The 17834-nt window shown below is 50.9% G+C and overlaps 1 protein-coding gene across 1 annotated transcript in view; it reads right to left on the minus strand.

The window, feature by feature from the left end:
* Col23a1 (collagen type XXIII alpha 1 chain) overlaps positions 1 to 17834 on the minus strand; it is a 358601-nt gene that overhangs the window by 9906 nt on the left and 330861 nt on the right. Inside the window, exons 6-17 of the mRNA XM_076855794.2 lie at positions 15561 to 15587; positions 14457 to 14483; positions 13095 to 13121; positions 8875 to 8991; positions 7914 to 7949; positions 7414 to 7440; positions 5755 to 5781; positions 4607 to 4660; positions 4011 to 4073; positions 3497 to 3541; positions 2027 to 2104; positions 327 to 380 (exon numbers count right to left, since the gene is read on the minus strand). Of these exons, the coding sequence (XP_076711909.2) occupies positions 327 to 380; positions 2027 to 2104; positions 3497 to 3541; positions 4011 to 4073; positions 4607 to 4660; positions 5755 to 5781; positions 7414 to 7440; positions 7914 to 7949; positions 8875 to 8991; positions 13095 to 13121; positions 14457 to 14483; positions 15561 to 15587 (582 nt within the window). The remainder of the gene's footprint in view (positions 1 to 326; positions 381 to 2026; positions 2105 to 3496; positions 3542 to 4010; positions 4074 to 4606; positions 4661 to 5754; positions 5782 to 7413; positions 7441 to 7913; positions 7950 to 8874; positions 8992 to 13094; positions 13122 to 14456; positions 14484 to 15560; positions 15588 to 17834) is intronic.

Raw genomic sequence — 17834 nt, forward strand, 5'->3', positions numbered from 1 at the left:
TTAATGTATTAGACTCTTTCTTCCAAGACAAGTAGGCAGGGTATAAATAGGTACAACCCCGGGAATGCTGTGCATGTCTACAGGATTGTTGTGATGTCTGGAAGGGCTGATTTTTCAGTTTCAATATGTGAATGATTCTTCCAGCAAAAGTAGGTAGCAAGGGCCAGGAGAAAAGGCACTCAGATTGGTAGGGAAGGATCAAGGTCCCTTTCTCTGAGACCCCAGAAACCAGGCCAAGATACCAGCAGGGAATATGGCAGAGAGGAGAGGGAAGGTGCACCCTGGAGATAAGAGCGTGGGGACCATGCAGCTGCATTTACACTGACCTTGGCTCCAGGGATCCCTGGTGGCCCTGGGGCTCCCTGTGGCCCAGGAGGACCCTGTGTATAAAAGTCAAGCTGGTCAGTAGTTAGATAGTCCCACCCTGCTGTACTGCCCACTGTCCCTTCCACTTGGGGTCAAATCCCTGTCCAGCAGGGCTGCAGGAGGGGCCTTGCAACCTGCTTCCCACTCAGTCAGGTCATCCATAGGACATATAACTTGGTTTGGCCCCATAGTCTCAGGAGAGGCAAGGGAGGTGACATCCAGCATTGGATGAGATACCACAAGTGTGAGCTTCTCTTCCCAGTACAGACACCTTCACAAACACTCCTGCTCAAGAATCTGTGATGGTTCCCTGCTGTCCCTCAAAGGAAGTTGAAATCCCCTGCTGGCTTTCAAGCCACTCAGAAATCAACACTCTGAACAGTGACCTGGCCCCACTATCTCAGCTTGCCCTGTGATCTCTCTGACCAACTGATTGTCGCCTGCTGTCTGCTGGCCCCAAGGAATTCCTCGGTCACATGGGTAGGGGACAGGGTCTCAAGTGTTTCCAGTCTGATCCTATTTCTGAGGCCCTGTCCCAGCCCAGGCTTCCTGCAGGTCACTGACCACCATGGCTCATTATCACCCCTTACTCAGTCTTCAGACTCATGCCCCTTCCTAAAGGGCACACCCTTCCCAGCTCCCCTGGTTTGACAAAGTCTTGTCCTACCAACTCTATACTCAGTCCTCCCAACCAGTCCCCTTCCTTTTGGCCTCTCCACTGGGTTGTCCCTGGTCTTACCACCTTTCCTCCACACCTGCCTCTCTGAGGGGCTCCTTGCCTACAGTTCTCCCCGACATGCATGCACCTTCATTCCCTAGCCAGTGTGTGTGTGTGTGTGTGTGTGTGTTTTTTTGGAGGTCATTCTCCTGCTCAAGAACCGACTATGGCTGCCTATTGTCCATCAAATCAATTTATCATCCTAATCTGGCATCCAAAATCCACCTTCTGACTCCCTGCACAGTAGGGCTTCTCCCATGTGGCTCCTAGCGAGCTCAGGACACACCATGCATGTGCACGCCCTCAGGGCCAAGTCGCACCATGCAACACCATGCAGGCCCAGAGTGGGCCATAGTTACCATCAACTTGTACTTCCCCGAGGCCTGTGGGAGATAACTGGCATTGAAGCTTGGGTGGGGTCAGGTACCAGTGTCCAGTCTGGTCTCTGAAAACCACCCTGTCACTACCCCAGCTCCTTTCCCTGGTACCCATGAGCAGTTGGCATCCTACCTCTCTCTCCTCTGCTCGTGGGTCCCGAATTTGCCAGTCAGAGGTCATGCATTTTTTTCAGGTTCCTGGGACAGACCCTTCCCCACTTATCTTCCCTCACAACAGCTATTAGAAGATCCTGCCCTTTAGTCAGCTAGGTTTACTGACCAGGAAATGCTCTGCATTCTGCCCTTGAGTGGGGAGCTTCCCTTTTAGCTTTGACCTTTGGGGAGTCTGTGGGGCACATAACCACATGCACAGCAGCTCTCTGGGTACCACGGGGTCTCAGAACAGCACTGATTGCCGTATCTGGACCTAATAGAATTGAGGCCGTTGTGGTGAGCTGCCCCTGGTCCCTTTGTAAAGAAGTACAGGATTAATACACAAATTGAGCAATCATTCCCTCAGGAAATGAGCACCAAGGGGGCACCCTGGTCCCCCTAGGATCACTACCTTAAGGGCATCCAGGATCCTGCCGTCATAGTCGATCACCACAGTGTCTCCTTGCTCGCCCTTGAGGCCTGGGGGTCCCTGAGGCAGGAGAATGAGTTTCAGGGAAGAGCTACATTAGTGGGTGACATGGTAGCTGTCTCTGTGACACACCCAGAGATGAGGGGGACAGAACAGCCTGGATACCCGGGCCCACAGGCAGGCCTGTGGCGCTGGGGGTCGGCTCCCCAGTGTGCGCAGGCCTCAGATGTGAGCTGACAGGACCTCAGCGTGTGAGGGAAGGGGCAGGGAGGGGGTCTGGGGGCCCCACTGAGGAATCACCTCCCCCTGGCCTGAGGGATGGCTGTGATTTGCCTTCATGTGGGTGTTCAAGCCCACGGAGGCCTGACCCCTGAGTTCTCAGAAAAATGGAAAGCCTAATTTGGATGAGAAGCTCTTCAGACTTTTAGACGTTGCCAATAAACAAAACCAAAACCAAACCCTCATCCCCCACTCCCCCAGCCTTCTGAAACACTGTGTACACCAATGATGGACCCCAGTGGCTGGATCCGCCTTCGGGCCTCCACTTCCCAACCTCCGCCCGAGGCTGCACAAATGTGCATCGAATCCACATTCATTCCTGGTTGTGTGCACACAGCATGCATTTGCACTTGTCCACACCCACAGGCGCTGGCATGTGCACTGCTGCAGGCCTAACTCACCCCCTCTGAGCCCCACTTCTCTACGGGGGCTGATCTAGGCCAGAAGCGAAGGGTCAAAAGCACTTTGGTTCAGGCTCAGAGTCAGCCCCTGGCATGCGGTGGAGAGAGTCAGGCCTGGCTGGTCTTGTCTTCTAGCTTTCCCAGGGCCACGACCTGTATGGAACTGTCCAGTGTATACACGAACCCCACATTCAGTGCCCGATCTACCAGCCACCTGCACAGCCAGGCTGGGGGTTCTGACCTATTCTTTGGAGGAAGAAGTCAGCTACCAGGAGCAAGAGGGGCTGTGGTTGCATCAGGTGACAGAGTCAAGGATAGAATTCTGGATATTAGTGTATAAAAGTACATCTATAAGGACTGGTCACAAAGACCTGGAGCCAGCTGGAGTGGGGCGGCGCTGTGCCCCTCATGAGAGGCATGAATGTCTATGTGGGGCTGGGAAAAGCAGGTTCTACCCCACAGTGGCAAGGCCATGCTGTATGACAAATTGAGGACCTATGTCTGAATATGAAGAGTCTAGAAGGGTATACAGTCACCCGTGCAGGGGAAGAACTCTTATTTGATAAGAGGTCGGGACTCTAACTTTTACATATCTGTATTTCAACTTTCTACCACAAGCATGGATCAGGATATTTTAAACAGTCAGTAAAAAAGGTAAAAAAAAATTTAAAAGAAGTGCCTAGGTCCTGTATCTGCTCTGCTCCTCTGGGGTCTTCTGAAGCTACTGGCCCCCCTGCATCCCACTGGTATGGCCCGAGGGGAGGTGGCTTACCCGGGGCCCGGCAGCTCCGTCTGTGCCTCGGTGGCCAGGCTCCCCCTGTGGAGATACACAGTTGCAGCCTCAAGTGTGGGACTCCCTCCCACCCCCTCCCACTTCAGTCTCCTCCTCTCAAAAGGGCCCAGGCCCCACATGCTGGCGTCCCAATGGCCTGCATATGAGAAAGGCCTTCCAGGAGTAGGATTTCCAGAGAGAGGACATGTGAGACCCTATTCTGACCACACACTGTGAACAGATGGGGACACTGAGGTGCAGGAGCCTAAGGGTACATGATGGGTTGGCCCAGGACAGGGCCCGAATGGAGGCCTTGTCACTTACCCAGATCTACTGCCTTCCCACATCCCAACGCCACCCTCTGATTATGAGTCCAAGGAGACTCCTGGCCCAGGCCCGCCTAGGTCTCCCCATTTAAAAGGCAAAAAAGAGGTGAAACTACATCTGTCCCTTGTAACTGGGTGATGGTTTGAATGGGGCTTTCAGATGCTGGAGCAGAGCACTCTAATGTCACCTTAGGTCCTGGGGCACCGTCCATGCCGTTCTCTCCTTGTGGCCCCACATTCCCTGGCTCGCCCTGAAATACAAATATTCACAGTGATAGCAAGTGCTGGGAGTAGGCGTGGGGTTGCCCGGGGCTGCTGGGCCTTGCTAGCAGGCCTCCTGGAGTATATGCCTCACCAGGGGAAGTGGGGTGGACCTCAAGGCTCTTCCCAGCCACAGATATCAGCTTCTGGTCTGGGTTTTGGCACACCCTTGAGGCAGCTCAGGAGTACAAGAGACATTTAAGAGGTGGGCTGGCCAGGGCTTGGCTATTACAAGGGTTTGGGTGTGTGTGCAGATGATACCCAGTTCCTGGCTTGGGAACAGGGTAGAGAGTGGGTTCATCTAAGATAGGAATGAAGAGGACTTGAGGATGTGAAGCAAGCGGCTGGGTGAGCTGCCAGGTCTGAAGGCAAGTGAGGTCTAGAACTTTCCTGCTGCTTCCCTCTGGCCTGCCCTGGCCACACCCCTATGATGTGAAGGGACTGGGCGGGGGCCTCACCAGGCAGATGGCCACTGTGGGAGGACGAAGGCAGAGGGACCCCTGGGGAATAGGCATATACCTACCTTGGGCCCTGGGGGCCCAGGGAGCCCTGGCTGGCTGGGTATCCCATCATCCCCCTGAGGAAAGAAGAGCTGAGGCTGCAGACATCCCACCTGGCCAGATTCTCTGATGGCCTGTGGCTCCTCCCTCCTCTAGACTCCCAGCATCCCAGTCCATTCCTGGCACCAGCACCAGGAACTGCAGGTTCCTCCTCCCCTCCTTAACCCTCTCGGGCAGGGGTGGCATCAGATTCATCTCTATTCCCTACCCCCACCAGCCCAGAGCCAGCCCCAGCAGGTGTTTGCAGAAACGAGGGGTGCACAGATAAATAAGAGTAGATTCATTAATTCATTCATCAAATATTTTGTGGACCAGACAGACGAGGTCTCTGCTCAGAAGGAGTGACAGGAGGACAAGGGGAAAGAAATATTTAAATAAGTGGAAGGTGTCATGTCAGGAATTAGCATAAGTTTTGGGAAAAGAATATAAGAGGATGGCATGATGGAAAGGAATTTGGGGGAGAGCCTGTTTCAGCAGGTGGCCCAGGGAAGGACTCGTGAGGAGGGGACAGTGTTGCTGAGAACTGGATCGGGAGGAGGAGGCCTAGTCATGGGAGGAGGACTCGAGTTCAGTGGTTGGTTCCCAAGTTGGAAGTGCACATCACAGTCACCCAGAGGGCTGCTGAATCAGACCCCAGGACCTCACCCCTAGAGTCTCTAGTTCAGTGGGCCCAGGGTGAACCCCAGAATCTATATTTCTTTCTTTTGTGGTACAGAGGATTGAACCCATGGTCTCGTGTATGCTAGACAAGTGCTCTACCCCTGAGCTACACCCTCAGCCTGGAATTTGCATTTCCAACAAACCCCCAGGTGATGCTGACACCTGCTGGTCCCAGGACCACACTTTGAGAACCACTGATCCAGCCCTGACGTGGGCACCACCTGGGTGTGTTTGGGGAAAGAAAAGAGTGAGTGAGTCTGTGAATAAATGAATGAAATCCCGGCTCCACTGAGATACAGGACAGGGCAGCCATCCACAGTGAGCACTCTATGAAGAGAAGGGGACCCTCCCTATGGGGAAGCACCAACCTCATCCTGGTCCCCTGCCCCTGCCCTTCTCTCCAGCTACTTCCTGCCACTGGCCAAGAAGCATTTCCACAGGGGCCCCTCACCTTCTTTCCAGGAATCCCAGGCTCACCCTGAAAGGGAGACAATAGGAGAGCAAGAGAGAGAGGTCAGAGTCACAGGAGCATGGTCTACACGCCAGACCCATTTCTCTTTTAGAAGTGGCACCAATGACCCATAGCCAGTGCCAGCCCAAAGACCCCTGAATGACCCCTCTAGAGAAATATACGTGGGCAATGAAGCTCTTAGATTCTGAGTCAGTCACCCCCAGTGACCCTGGGCAAGTCACTGCTCTTCAAAGTAGGGAGGTAACTCCCCCAGCCTCGGAGGGATGTTGGCAGGGTGAGAGAGAGCTCCCCAGGAAGCCCATGCTCACAGCAGGCGCTCAATAAGTGGATCTCTCTTCTCATCCTTCCCTTCTCCTCGTCCAGTGTCTCCTTCAGGAGATACAGCATGGGGGTAGGAAGAAAAAAGAGCTGACATTGAGCGGGCTTTAAAAAAACTAACATGGATGAAGACTTGTGACCACACAAAAACCTGTCCCTGGAGGTTGGTAACAGCTGTACTCATAATTGCCAAAATTTGGAGGCAATTGAGATGTCTTTCAGTGGGTGGTTGGGAAAATAAACTGGTACCTTTCAACACTGGAGTAACACTTGGCCCTAAAAGGCAATGAGCCATCAACCCATGAAAAGAAATTGTGGAACCTTAAATGCATACTTCTAAGAGAAAATAGCCAATCCCAAAAGGCTACATACTGTCTGACTCCAACTGTGTGACATCTGGAGAAGGCAAAGCTAAGGAGACAGTCAAAACATCAGTGGTTGTCAGGGATTCGGAAGGAGGAAGGGAAGAACGGGTGGATTTTTAAGGCAGTGAAATGACCCTTAGGTTCTAGAATGAAGGGCACGTGTCATCATACATCTGCCCAAACCCATAGAATATGACACCACCGAGAATGAACCGCCATGTCAGCTCTGGGCTTTGGGTGGTGATGTGTCAAGGTAGGTCATCAACTGTGGCAGACGTACTGACTGTGGTCCGGGATGTTGGTAATGGGGGAGGCTGTGCACACGTGGGGGTGTGTGCAGAGGGTGTATGGAACTCTCAGTACCTTTCACTCAATTTTGCTGTGAACAGGAAACTGCTCCAAAAATAAAGACTATCAGGCAACTGATGGGGCGGGGAGGGGAGGGGAGGGGGATAGTAGAGGATAGGAAAGGCAACAGAATACAACAGACACTAGTATGGCAATATGTAAAACAGTGGATGTGTAACCGGTGTGATTCTGCAATCTGTATACGGGGTAAAAATGGGAGTTCATAACCCACTTGAATCAAAGTGTGAAATATGATATGTCAAGAACTATGTAATGTTTTGAACAACCAACAATAAAAATTAAAAACAACAACAACAACAACAACAACAAAATAGGCAGCTAATGTGTTTTATGATTCAACTCTCACAGCCCAGTGTGAAGTTGAGGCAGGAAAGGTTTATTATGCTCCCATTTAATAGAGGGGTAAACAGAAGCCCTCTGCAGATGCAGTAGCCTGGGACCTGGGCTACTAACCCATCATGGACCTGGAACTCCTAACCCTTCTGCCTCAGCTTCACTGGGTGGAGTGGGGGTGGGGGGAAAGGTGGTTGTGAGGGTATCTGTCCCCCAGGTCTGGGGAGCAGGAGGAGGAGTGAGGAGTACTCACCTTGGACCCTGGGGGTCCCTCAGGGCCCTGGGATAGGAGAAGAGAAAGTGTTAAACATTACACTGGAGGCTGATTCTAGGCCTGTGTTCTTTATCACCCTCTTTTTATAAAGGGTGACATCATGACAGGAAGAGGCAGGCCTGTCACTGGAATGGTGGTGGTGCATCCAGTACTAGGACTGACTGCTCATTCTTTGGACAGCTGCTGCATTAGGGCTCTAGACTCCCACCCAGGACTCCAGACTCCCATTCTGGAAGGTGGGGCTATGGGAATTTGGTCCCAGATGGGTGCCTTACACATCTATTTCCCTGATGCAGGCAGAGGGCAGGAGTGCAGGCATTCACACGCTTATAGCTTCAAGCCTCAGGCACGTAAGCATTGCAAGCATGTACCCAGGCACGCTACATGGTCCTGGAATGGGTGTGTGTGGCAAAGGGGCTTCCAGGTCTGGCAACTACAGCCCTGCCCGCCCTGACCTCTGAAATGCCCTGGATACTGACCATCTCTCCATTTTGTCCAGGCTCTCCTTTGGGACCCTGAGGGGACATGAGAGAAGAGCAATGAGGATCCAAGAATGTCACATTTAGTTGAACCCATTCAACTCACCATAGGCCCTGGGCTGGGCTGTAAGTACATGATCACATTTCATCCTCATCCAGCACTGAAACAGTGGGCATCATGTCCCCATTGCACAGATGAGAAGGTTTGAGAAGGTTAAGGCTTATATGCCCAACATGATAAGGAACAGGTAAGCCAATTGAGTAGCTACTCTGGTGTCAGTAGGGGACCCTGTTGGCAGTTTGGTGGAGGTGTGGGCTCTGCGCTGGAGGGGAAGGACAGGTTGGAGTCCCTGGAAATGGGTGGTAGAAGGAGATCTGGCCTCCAGGGTTTGGGTTAGGACGACAGGAGGAAAACTGAGGCTAACTAGTTAGTGCTGAGGAGAAAGTGGGGCAGGGAGAGGAGCAGGGGTTGGTGAAGATCTGCAGAGAAATGCCCACCTATGTGTTGCAGGGTCAGAGTCAGAATCAGGATTGAGACTGAGATTGCAACTAAAGTCAGGGTTAGGGGAAAAGGATCTGTTTGGAGTAAGAGTTGGGCTTGGATTTAGGGTCAGATTCTGTAGGAGTCAGGGTTAGGTCTGGATAATAGTCTGAATTGGGGGTGTGGATCGGGATTTGAGAATGAGTTTGGGGTGAGGGTCTTGATTAGGGTTAGGACAGATTAGAGTTAGATTTAAGGCTTGGTTGAGGTAAGGGTTAGGGTTAGGGTTAGAGTCTAGAGTCAAGGACAAGATTTGAACTGGGAATCCATTGGAGCTGAGGTTCAGCATTTGGATTGGGTGAAGGTTGGTGTTAGGTTTGTACTAGGGGTAGGGCTGGAGTTGATTCTGGAATCAGGGCTTGGGGTTTTGGTCAATATAGACCCACAGTTTGGGTGCTCCAACTCCAGGCCTTCTCTTACCACTGGGCCTTGAGGTCCCTTGGGGCCATCTTTCCCAGTGTCGCCAGGAGGGCCACGGGCCCCAGGTGGTCCAGGGGGCCCTGGAGGCCCAGTAGCTCCATCTTGCCCTTGATCCCCCTGAAAGAGATGGGGTTTGGTTTGACCCTGAGGGAGAGGGGAAGGGGTGCCAGCCTCCAGAGAGAGGATGCATGTGAAGGGAATAATGCTGTGTAAAAAAAGCCAGACTCAAGAGAGTCACACGCTGTATGGTGGCAGCTACGCAGTGCCCTTGAATAACGAAATTATACAGATGGGAGTTAGTGGTTGCTTGCGGTTAAGAACGGGCGGGGAGGGAGATGACCATGAACATGAAAGGGTAGCATGAGGGAATCTGTATGCATCTACGATTGTGGTAACATTGCACAGAACAAAATACACACCAGAACACAAATGAGTGTATGTCAAATTGAGGAAATAAGAATCAGGTTGTTGGGTTGCAGCAACACAATTTTCCTCCTGGTGAGATTGCTCTACAGTGATGCAAGATGTCACCATTGGGGAAAACTGGATGGAAGGGGCATTGGGTCAGTACCACTCCCCCCACCCCCCACCCCCGAAAAATAAAGGTACATTGGGTGTTATTTATAACAACGGCATGTGAATCTGTAGCAATCTCAAAGTAAAAAGCTTAAAAAACATAAAAAGGTACACACAGTCTTCTCCAACACTAAATTCGCAGTTCTTGGACCCGATGTTAGTACTGGGTCAGACCTCAGGCAGCCAGAGCCCTCACCTCATGGCCCCAGCCCACAAGGAGGGAAGCCCACAGCATGACGGGCACCTTTTTGCTGCCCTAGCAGGGCCTGCCCAACACTGGCATAGGATATATAGTAAAGGGCACATCCATTGTGTCAGCAGCTCCCAACCTTCTTGTAAGCTGAAGAAGGAAGAAGCCTTTTGTGGACTCAGCACTGAGCAAGCAAGGGCCTCCTGGAGGTTATTTATTCAATCTGTGTGCTCAGCCAGCTAGGCACTGCTGTTGTCTCATTTTATAGAAGAAGTGGGCGGGGGTCAGAGAGGGTGATCATTTACTCAGGATTACAGAGCTAGGAAATGCTGAGTGTCCTCTGACTGCCAAGGCAACTGGTCTCTTTTAGACCATTTTTTTTTTTTTTTTCAGATGTATCCCTACCCCACCATGATATGAAAAAGCTCACCTCTCTAGCCTGGGTCCTGATCAAAGGGTTATAATTTCAGATTAAAGAGACGAAAACTGGCAGTATAGTTGTTTGGTCACCCAGCTTCAGGTGGTGATGGTAGCAGGTAAATTCCTGTTTCATTTAGCTCTAAATCAGGAAGAACTTGATTCTCCCTCCTGCAGCTCTGAGACCCCATTTTGGGAACCATCGGCCTGGATTCTACTTTTTATTTTTATTTTTAAATTTAATATTTATTTTTTAGTTTTTGGCGGACACAACATCTTTGTATGTGGTGCTGAGGATCAAACCCGGGCCGCACGCATGCCAGGCAAGCGCGCTACCACTTGAGCCACATCCCCAGCCCAATTTTTATTTTTTTTTAATATTTAGTTTTTAGTTTTAGGTGGACACAGTGTCTTTATTTTTATTTTTATGTGGTGTTGAGGATCGAACCCAGGGCCTCACACATGCTAGGTGAGTGCTCTACCACTGAGCCACAACCCCAGTCCTGGATTCTACTTATTAAAGCATAAAATAGGTTTAGACACTTGAGCTCATCCTAGGGGAGGTTCTCAGCATCTCTCAGGGCCATGGCTCCCTCCTCCCTCAGGGATTGGATGACTGAGGTCTAACCCTGGAAATGTGGGGTGAGGAGAGGGTGGGGGGTACACGGCAAACCAGCAGGCTCAGACCCCTCACTCGGTCAGACTACCTTGAGGATGCGGAGACTGTACGCAGGATGGTCTCCACTTATAAAGCCTGGATTGAGCCGTGGGAAAACCATCTAGTCAGCAAAGGGTTGGGTGGTCAGAAAAGCAGGAGGGGGATTTAAAAAAATCACAAGGCTATTTCTGTAGGCACAGTCACCTAACCCAGCTCAGAGAAAGGCAGCTTGGTTGTTTGGTATGCAGACTGCCTGCTCCAAAGATGGCTGCTATGCTGGCTTCTGGCCCACAGGCTCTTCTACAACAAGGCCTTCCCACTGCCTATCAAGAGCCAGGGCTCTTTCTCTTCCTACTTGACTCTGGGTGGGCCCAGTGACTGACGTGACCAATAGAATGCAGTGGAAGTGATGCTATGTCCATTCTGGGTAGAGCTCTTCACAGTCCTGGCAGCCCCCACTTCCTGCCTCTTGAAACGCAGCTCTTAGGATTCCTTCTAGAAACCCAGCCGCCATGTTGGGAGAAGCTGGAGATCTGTGGGGAGTCACTTGTGGATGCTTCCCAGCTAAGCTGCGCTGGCGGTGAACATGTGAGGGGACCATCACCTTGGTCTCCCAAACAGCTGCCTTTCATGAGAGAGACCCTAGCCAGCCCAGGACATCATGAGAGAGAATGACAGACCATTGTTTTAAGTCACTAAACTTTTTTTGGGGGGTGGTGGTTGGGAAAGTTGTTTCATAGATGACTGGAATATTGGGACAACAGGGAGGATATCCATGAAGTAGGAAAGGGCTAGAGTGGGGAGACATCTGCTCTTCCATGACTTTGGGAGTCAGAGGATTTCCAGTCTGTGGTGGAGTAGGCATCCTCATTTGGAAGATAAGCTTCTCTATATCCACCAGAAAGAAAAAAAAAAAGGGATTTTTCTCAGCAGCTACAAAAAACAGGAGTACCTTTTCTTTGACTTCAGGGATATCTTACCAGCTTTATGCAGCCCTGGACCTGGCCTTGCCTTCCCATCAGAGGCCCGGCACAGGAGAGCTCTGTCCTGGGAACTCAGCCCCTTTCCTGCTCCCAGCTCATGATCACAACCATCCTGTAATGTAGGCTCTATGTCCTCATTTCAAAAAAACCAGGCTCAGAGCCATGAAGTTGCAGAGCAGGGGCTTAGGCCACCAAGCCCAGCCTATGCTGTCTGCCCTGTACCCCTACTTCCTACTTTCTTTCTTTATTATTATTATTATTGTTTTGGTACTGCAGATTGAACTGAGGGGTGCTTAGCCACTGAGGAACATCCCCGGCCCCCCTTTTTTTTTTGTATTTTATTCAGACATAGGATCTCACTGAGTTGCTTAGAGCCTTGCTAAGTTGTTGAGGCTGGCTTTGAACTCATGATCCTCCTGCCTCAGCCTCCCACTGGGATTACAGGTGTACACCACCACACCTGGCCCCTACTTTCTTTTAATTATCCTGTAAGTAGTTCCCTCCTCCAAAGTGGCTCATTCCTCCTCCATTCCATTCCTACCTCCACTGCAGATGATTGATGTGGGTAACTAACTTGGGGTTACAGTGTCCACCCCATAAGCTTCTTAGAAACAACCAGAAGTACACCATGATCCAGCCTTTCTCTGGGCAGTTGATGTCCATCTCTCAACCTCTCTAGTTAGGGCTCCCTGCTAGAAATGGTCAGGGCACCTGTTTATGGCTGCTACTTAAGTGATCCTTTACCAAGACCCACTTTAGGGACCCCAGCTCAGGTTCAGTTTCTGTCGGATGAAAACCCAAGTTCAGCACAAGGCACTTCTGAGTTCCTAAGCCCAGGGGACACTGAGGGGCAGAGGTGGTTTGGGAGGAGATGCAGATCTACTGTCCCTCACTGGGCTCTGGATGCTTTTATGATTATAATAAATCTCCACAGCAGCCACTGTGATAGGGGCTATCATCCAGACCCATGGTTGGAGCAACTGAGTCTCAGAGGGAAAGGTGACTTGTACAGGGTCACTTAGGTGGCAGAGCTGAGCTTTGGGGCCAAATCTGCTGGCCTCAGAGCCTTCCCTTTTTTGGAGTACCAGTTGCCCTCAGGAAGGTCAGTCTCTGGTCTGGAACGAGGGCCAGCTTCATCATCTGGTCACCCATGCTGACAAGGAGAGGGAATGGGAAATATACCAGGTATTCACCATCTGGATGGGATATCACAACCTTGGCCAAACCAGGGTGTCTTGGGGGCTTCCATGATGGGAGGGAGGGTGGTGTCACTTGCCTCTGTCTGTGATAAGCTATAGGGAACTGGGACCCACAGGAAATGCTAGATGTGCCTTATTATAAATAACATGAAACAAACCACATGGGGTGGGGAAGGGAGGTGGTGCTCCATTCTTACCCGGGGGCCAAAGTCTCCTGGTGCACCCTAGGAACAAAAAACAAGGGGATAGATCACCAGAACAGTCACTGTTTGTTCACATTTCCCATTGAGCATGTACTCTGTGCTCTGTGCTTCACATATATGGTCTAGCTTAATTCTAAGAAAAACAACAGGCAGGACCCATTTTTATCTCCCTTTCCAGTGAGGAAATTGAGTCACAGAGAGGCCAAGTAATCTGTCCACAGCTGGCAGATTCAGGGTTTGAAACCCAGGTACTCTTTTATCTATGGCCAGTTCCCAGGTATTTGAGGCCTCAGACATGGTGGATCGGGCACATCTGCTTCTACTGTGTCCTCTTAGAATTCCTGAGCCTTGGAAACAGTGAGGGATGGTAAGGATTAATTGTTATATAAAGTCATCAAGCTTTGGGGCAGTGCATCATGTAGCCATAGATACCAAATCACTAGTTTCTCTCTGGTCTCAAAGCTCCTGCTTGAATTATTTCTGTGGCTTGGTGGCATCAGTTAGAACGAGTGAGAAGGCAATCATGATCCCTACTAACTGTACTAGTGTCTCCTCATCAACAAAGAACATGCAGACCATGAGTCTGTGAGGCTGGTTTTAATTTATAAATGGGGAAACTGAGGCTCACAGAACCAGGCAACTTGCCTAAACCCACATAGTTGTTGAAGGAGCTGGAATAAAAAAACTGAGACTCTGAACACCAAATCCTATGCCTTTCCATGGCTTCCTCAGCCCTGATGGTAGCCTGGAACCCTGTCTTCCCTTACCTGAGTGGTCATATTACACCGGGGTCCACCATCCACCAAGCTCTTGCTTCTCCATCTCTGAATTCTGGGAAGGGATGGGGATGTGGCCCAGCCATTCCCGGACCTTCCCTGGAGGCCCTCAGTTGACCCTGCCACACCTAGGTCTGCTCTGGTCCCTCTCTCCTCTAATCCCACCACCAGGGACATAAAAATCCCATCCTCCAGGATGCTGCCTGTGACTTTGACTACCAACTGCTAGGGAAGCTTTTCTCACAGCAGTCTGCAAAGAGCTTTCTGCCACCTGTTTTCCTGAGGGGGTGTCCTCCCCACAGAGAACACCAGTAACGGTCCTTGTTCAACTCCCCAAAGTTCTCTTAGCACTTCTTCATTATTCGTTTATTTGGGAACATGTCATTCTGGACAGAATTCAGATTCAACACTCCTGGCATATATATTATCAAAGGTAAGTCTTGTAATCATTTTAGGAGGTAGGCATATGTACTTGTCCCATTTTATGGATGGGGAAACTCTATGGAACTAGGCTCTGGAGGCAGGTTTCTGGTCTCCTTCATCAGCCTCCAACATCTGGACAATCTCCAGCAACACTTACCTTTTCCCCTTTGGGGCCTGGAAGTCCCTGGGGAAGGAAGGGGGAGAGAGAACAGGCATGAGTGAGGAGGGCTAGGTTGGCTGCCCTTCTGGCTGCCCATGGCTTTGAGGGCACAGGGGCCTGTGATTCTGGGCAGAGCAGAGTGGCTGGGTGGAAAATCACACACAAGCCTGTCATCCCTCAATGACAGCTGCCATCATTGGCTTTATGGAAACTCACATCTCAGTCCTCAGCCTGAGGGAGATGAGGGTTTGGGGGTCACCAGTAAGGGCCCATGGGCATCCTTGCAGCAGAGAAAGGGGCACATGTGTTAGTCACTTCTCCTAGAAGTCACAGATCCTCACTGCTCAGCACACCCCTGTTCCAGATTCTGGTAAGGAGGCTACTGCCCTGGGGTGTCTATTGAATCTGCAAGGCAGGCAGTAGACAGAGATCTTGTCTCCAGAAGTGGCAGCCCCTCAGAGGCTCCATCTACTCATCTCAGCTGGATGAGTCATCCATTCATCCTTCCATTCGTCTGTCCATCTGTCCATCCATCCATCCATCCATCCTCCATCCCCCGCTTCCTCCCTCCCTTTTTCCCTCCACCCACCTACCCAACCTCCTGTCCATCTATCTGTTTGCCCGTCTATCTATACCTGCTTATTTATTTAATCGTGTTTATATCTTCCTGTGTGTCTTGATCATCTTCTGAGGACACCCAAGGACCATAAGCCTGGCTCAGGTGTCGAGAATTTCTCAGCCTGATACCACTGTGGACGTCTCAAGAATGAACAAGAGACACTTGGAACCCACTGGGAGGGGCTTGCAGACTTTGAGGGCTGCCTAGATACCAGGGACTGACTGCACTGTCCACCATTGTTCATAACCCCACAACATCCCTGTGAGGGAGGAGTGAATACACCCATTTGAGAGATAAGAAACTTTAGACTCGGGGCTAAAGTTTTAGAAGGGGCTCCTCATGGTTGCAGTCAAAAGATGGACACCCAGTGGCTTCTCTTTGAGTTGAGCCAGTGGTCCCTTCCCTCAGATGCCCCATGGTCACTCCCAGCTCTGTAGGGGCAGCCTTGTCCCAGGACCACCTAGAATTGCCTTGTCACTTACAGGCTTGCCATCCAGACCCAGGGGTCCCTGGAAAATGAGAGAGAGTAAAGGTTACACATGGGAACAGCACTTCCTCCGTGTTGTATGACCCAGAAGCATTGTTCAGTGATAAGAAAATGAAGACTGTCCTGAACCCAGAGGTCTGAGTGTATCCCAGGTGGACTTGGGGAGGGACAGTGGGCTTCTGTCCATTGTCTGATACCCAGAATCTCCTCCTCTGACAGCAGAGTCTATAACACCCCATTGTTTGGGCAGGGTTGCTGGGGATGGCACATGGCCACATTCCCGTGGCCAATGTGACAGATGCAGGCATGAGCCTGTGGCCCAAGCTGAGCCTTGAGTGTCATGTCTGGGACTTCCAGGGGAAAGAGGACTCTTTCCTTGCAATGGGGCTGAGCTTAGAGCTCTGGGGAGGTTATCATGTGACTTGAAAATGAGCCAACAGAGCAGAGAGCAGAGCTGAGAGACAGAGAGTAAGGCAGGGCTGAGGGCCCAACGCTGTAGCTACCACTGCACACCCTGTGTGTAAGCTAGGACTGTGCCCCCCTTGAGCCAGCCTGAAGTGAGCTTCTGTCACTTGTAACTGATGAAACCCAAAGGAGCATCCTGCATGGCTGCAGCTGAGAGAAAGCCACAGGGCAAGTCCTGAGAGATGGGATCTCAGCCACCTCTAAGGTCTCTGGTGTCTGCAGAGGGCCAGCAGCTATGGCACAGGAGCCTTACAGAAGCCTCACCCAGTTTCCCCTCCTGGCAGAGCTGCCAAGGAATCCAACAGGTGGGAATCCTGCAGACATGGTCTCTGCCATGTCCTCTGCTCCTTCCCTCCATTGTCCCCTCATTCCTATATACTTCACTTTTGACCCCAGCAGCGTTTTCTGCAATGCCACATTCCGAGTCTCACACATACTGCCCACTCTCCCAAATTTGTACCTTTCCTCTCAGTTCCTTCCTCTTCTGTGAAGCCTCCACGTTTCTCTACTTCCCAGAGTCAGGCCATCTGTCCCTGTTCCCAGAACATATATTCTAAGGGTTGCACGTGGCATGACATATGGCTAATGTGTGTCTACACAAGTCCTCTCCAGTAGAGCCAGGAAGAGGGTGTGATCCCCTGTGTCTCCAGCGCTCACATGAGGCTTGGCATGGAGCATGTGCTCGGGAAGTGTGTGCTGAGTCAAACTAAGAAAACAGAGAAAAAAAAATATGTGCAGATACATATCCAGGTATAGTAGCCCTTATCTGAAATGCCTAGGACCAGAGTATTTTGGAGTTCAGATTTTTTTTTCTCCAGATTTTGAGATATAGGAAACCCAACACTTTTTGTGCACCAACGTGATATCACAAGTGGAAAATTCCACACTATGAAACTTTGTTTCATTTATTAAATTATTAAGAATATTTCATAAATCACCTCCAGGCTAGGTATGTAAGGTACATACGACACAGATGAATTTCATATTGGGTCCTATTTCTCAAGATAGCACATTAGGTTCATGTAAATACAGGTTGGATATCCCTCATCTGAAATGTTTGAATCTGAAGTGATTTGGATTTTAATTTTTTTAAATTTTGGAGTATTTGAAAAAAAATATTCCAAACTAGAATAAACTGCTGGCTTCTCTGGCTTGAACTCCCAACTGCTCTCAGAGGAATCAGCAGATCAGCCAATTTCCCAGGTGATGCAAGAGTTGCTACCTTGGGGAGGGCTTGTTGCCAGGGCCTTGTGTCTGCCAGGAAACCAGGGCAATTCTGAAAACTGGGGACTGAGTGCTTCCAGCCATCAGCTTCATGGTCAGCTGAGGGTTTGGACATCAGAATGATGGCCTGGGGACAGCTGGGATCCCAGGAGAGGGGACTGGGGCCATTCCAGTCTTGGGGGTCCAGGTCCTGAGGGACCTTGGTCAGGGCCTTGGTCCCAGCCACAGGCACGGTTCTGGTCACCACTGGAAGCTGCCCTAGCTGGCTATGCTCCTTTTGCCAGGTCCTGGCTCTTGTGACCCGTGGATCCACAGGCCCGAGACTCCTGCCTTGCGTAGAACACTAAATTGGGCCTTGTCCTCCTCAACCTGCTACTCTTAGGCCCTGCTAGGCCTCTTCAGGGCTGTGTCCTACTGGATGTCTCTGCTGTGGACACCTCACTCAGGCCTGACTCTCCAGGCTGCCACAACATACACTGGGTCCAGTACCAGCCAGGGTCTCTCCTGGGAGTTCTCTGTGGCCCCCACACTTAGCCTTAATCACTGTGGAACCCTACGGGGTAGGTCTTAATACTGCCCT

This window comes from Callospermophilus lateralis, chromosome 5, assembly GCF_048772815.1.
Source record: "Callospermophilus lateralis isolate mCalLat2 chromosome 5, mCalLat2.hap1, whole genome shotgun sequence".
Classification (NCBI taxonomy): domain Eukaryota; kingdom Metazoa; phylum Chordata; class Mammalia; order Rodentia; family Sciuridae; genus Callospermophilus; species Callospermophilus lateralis.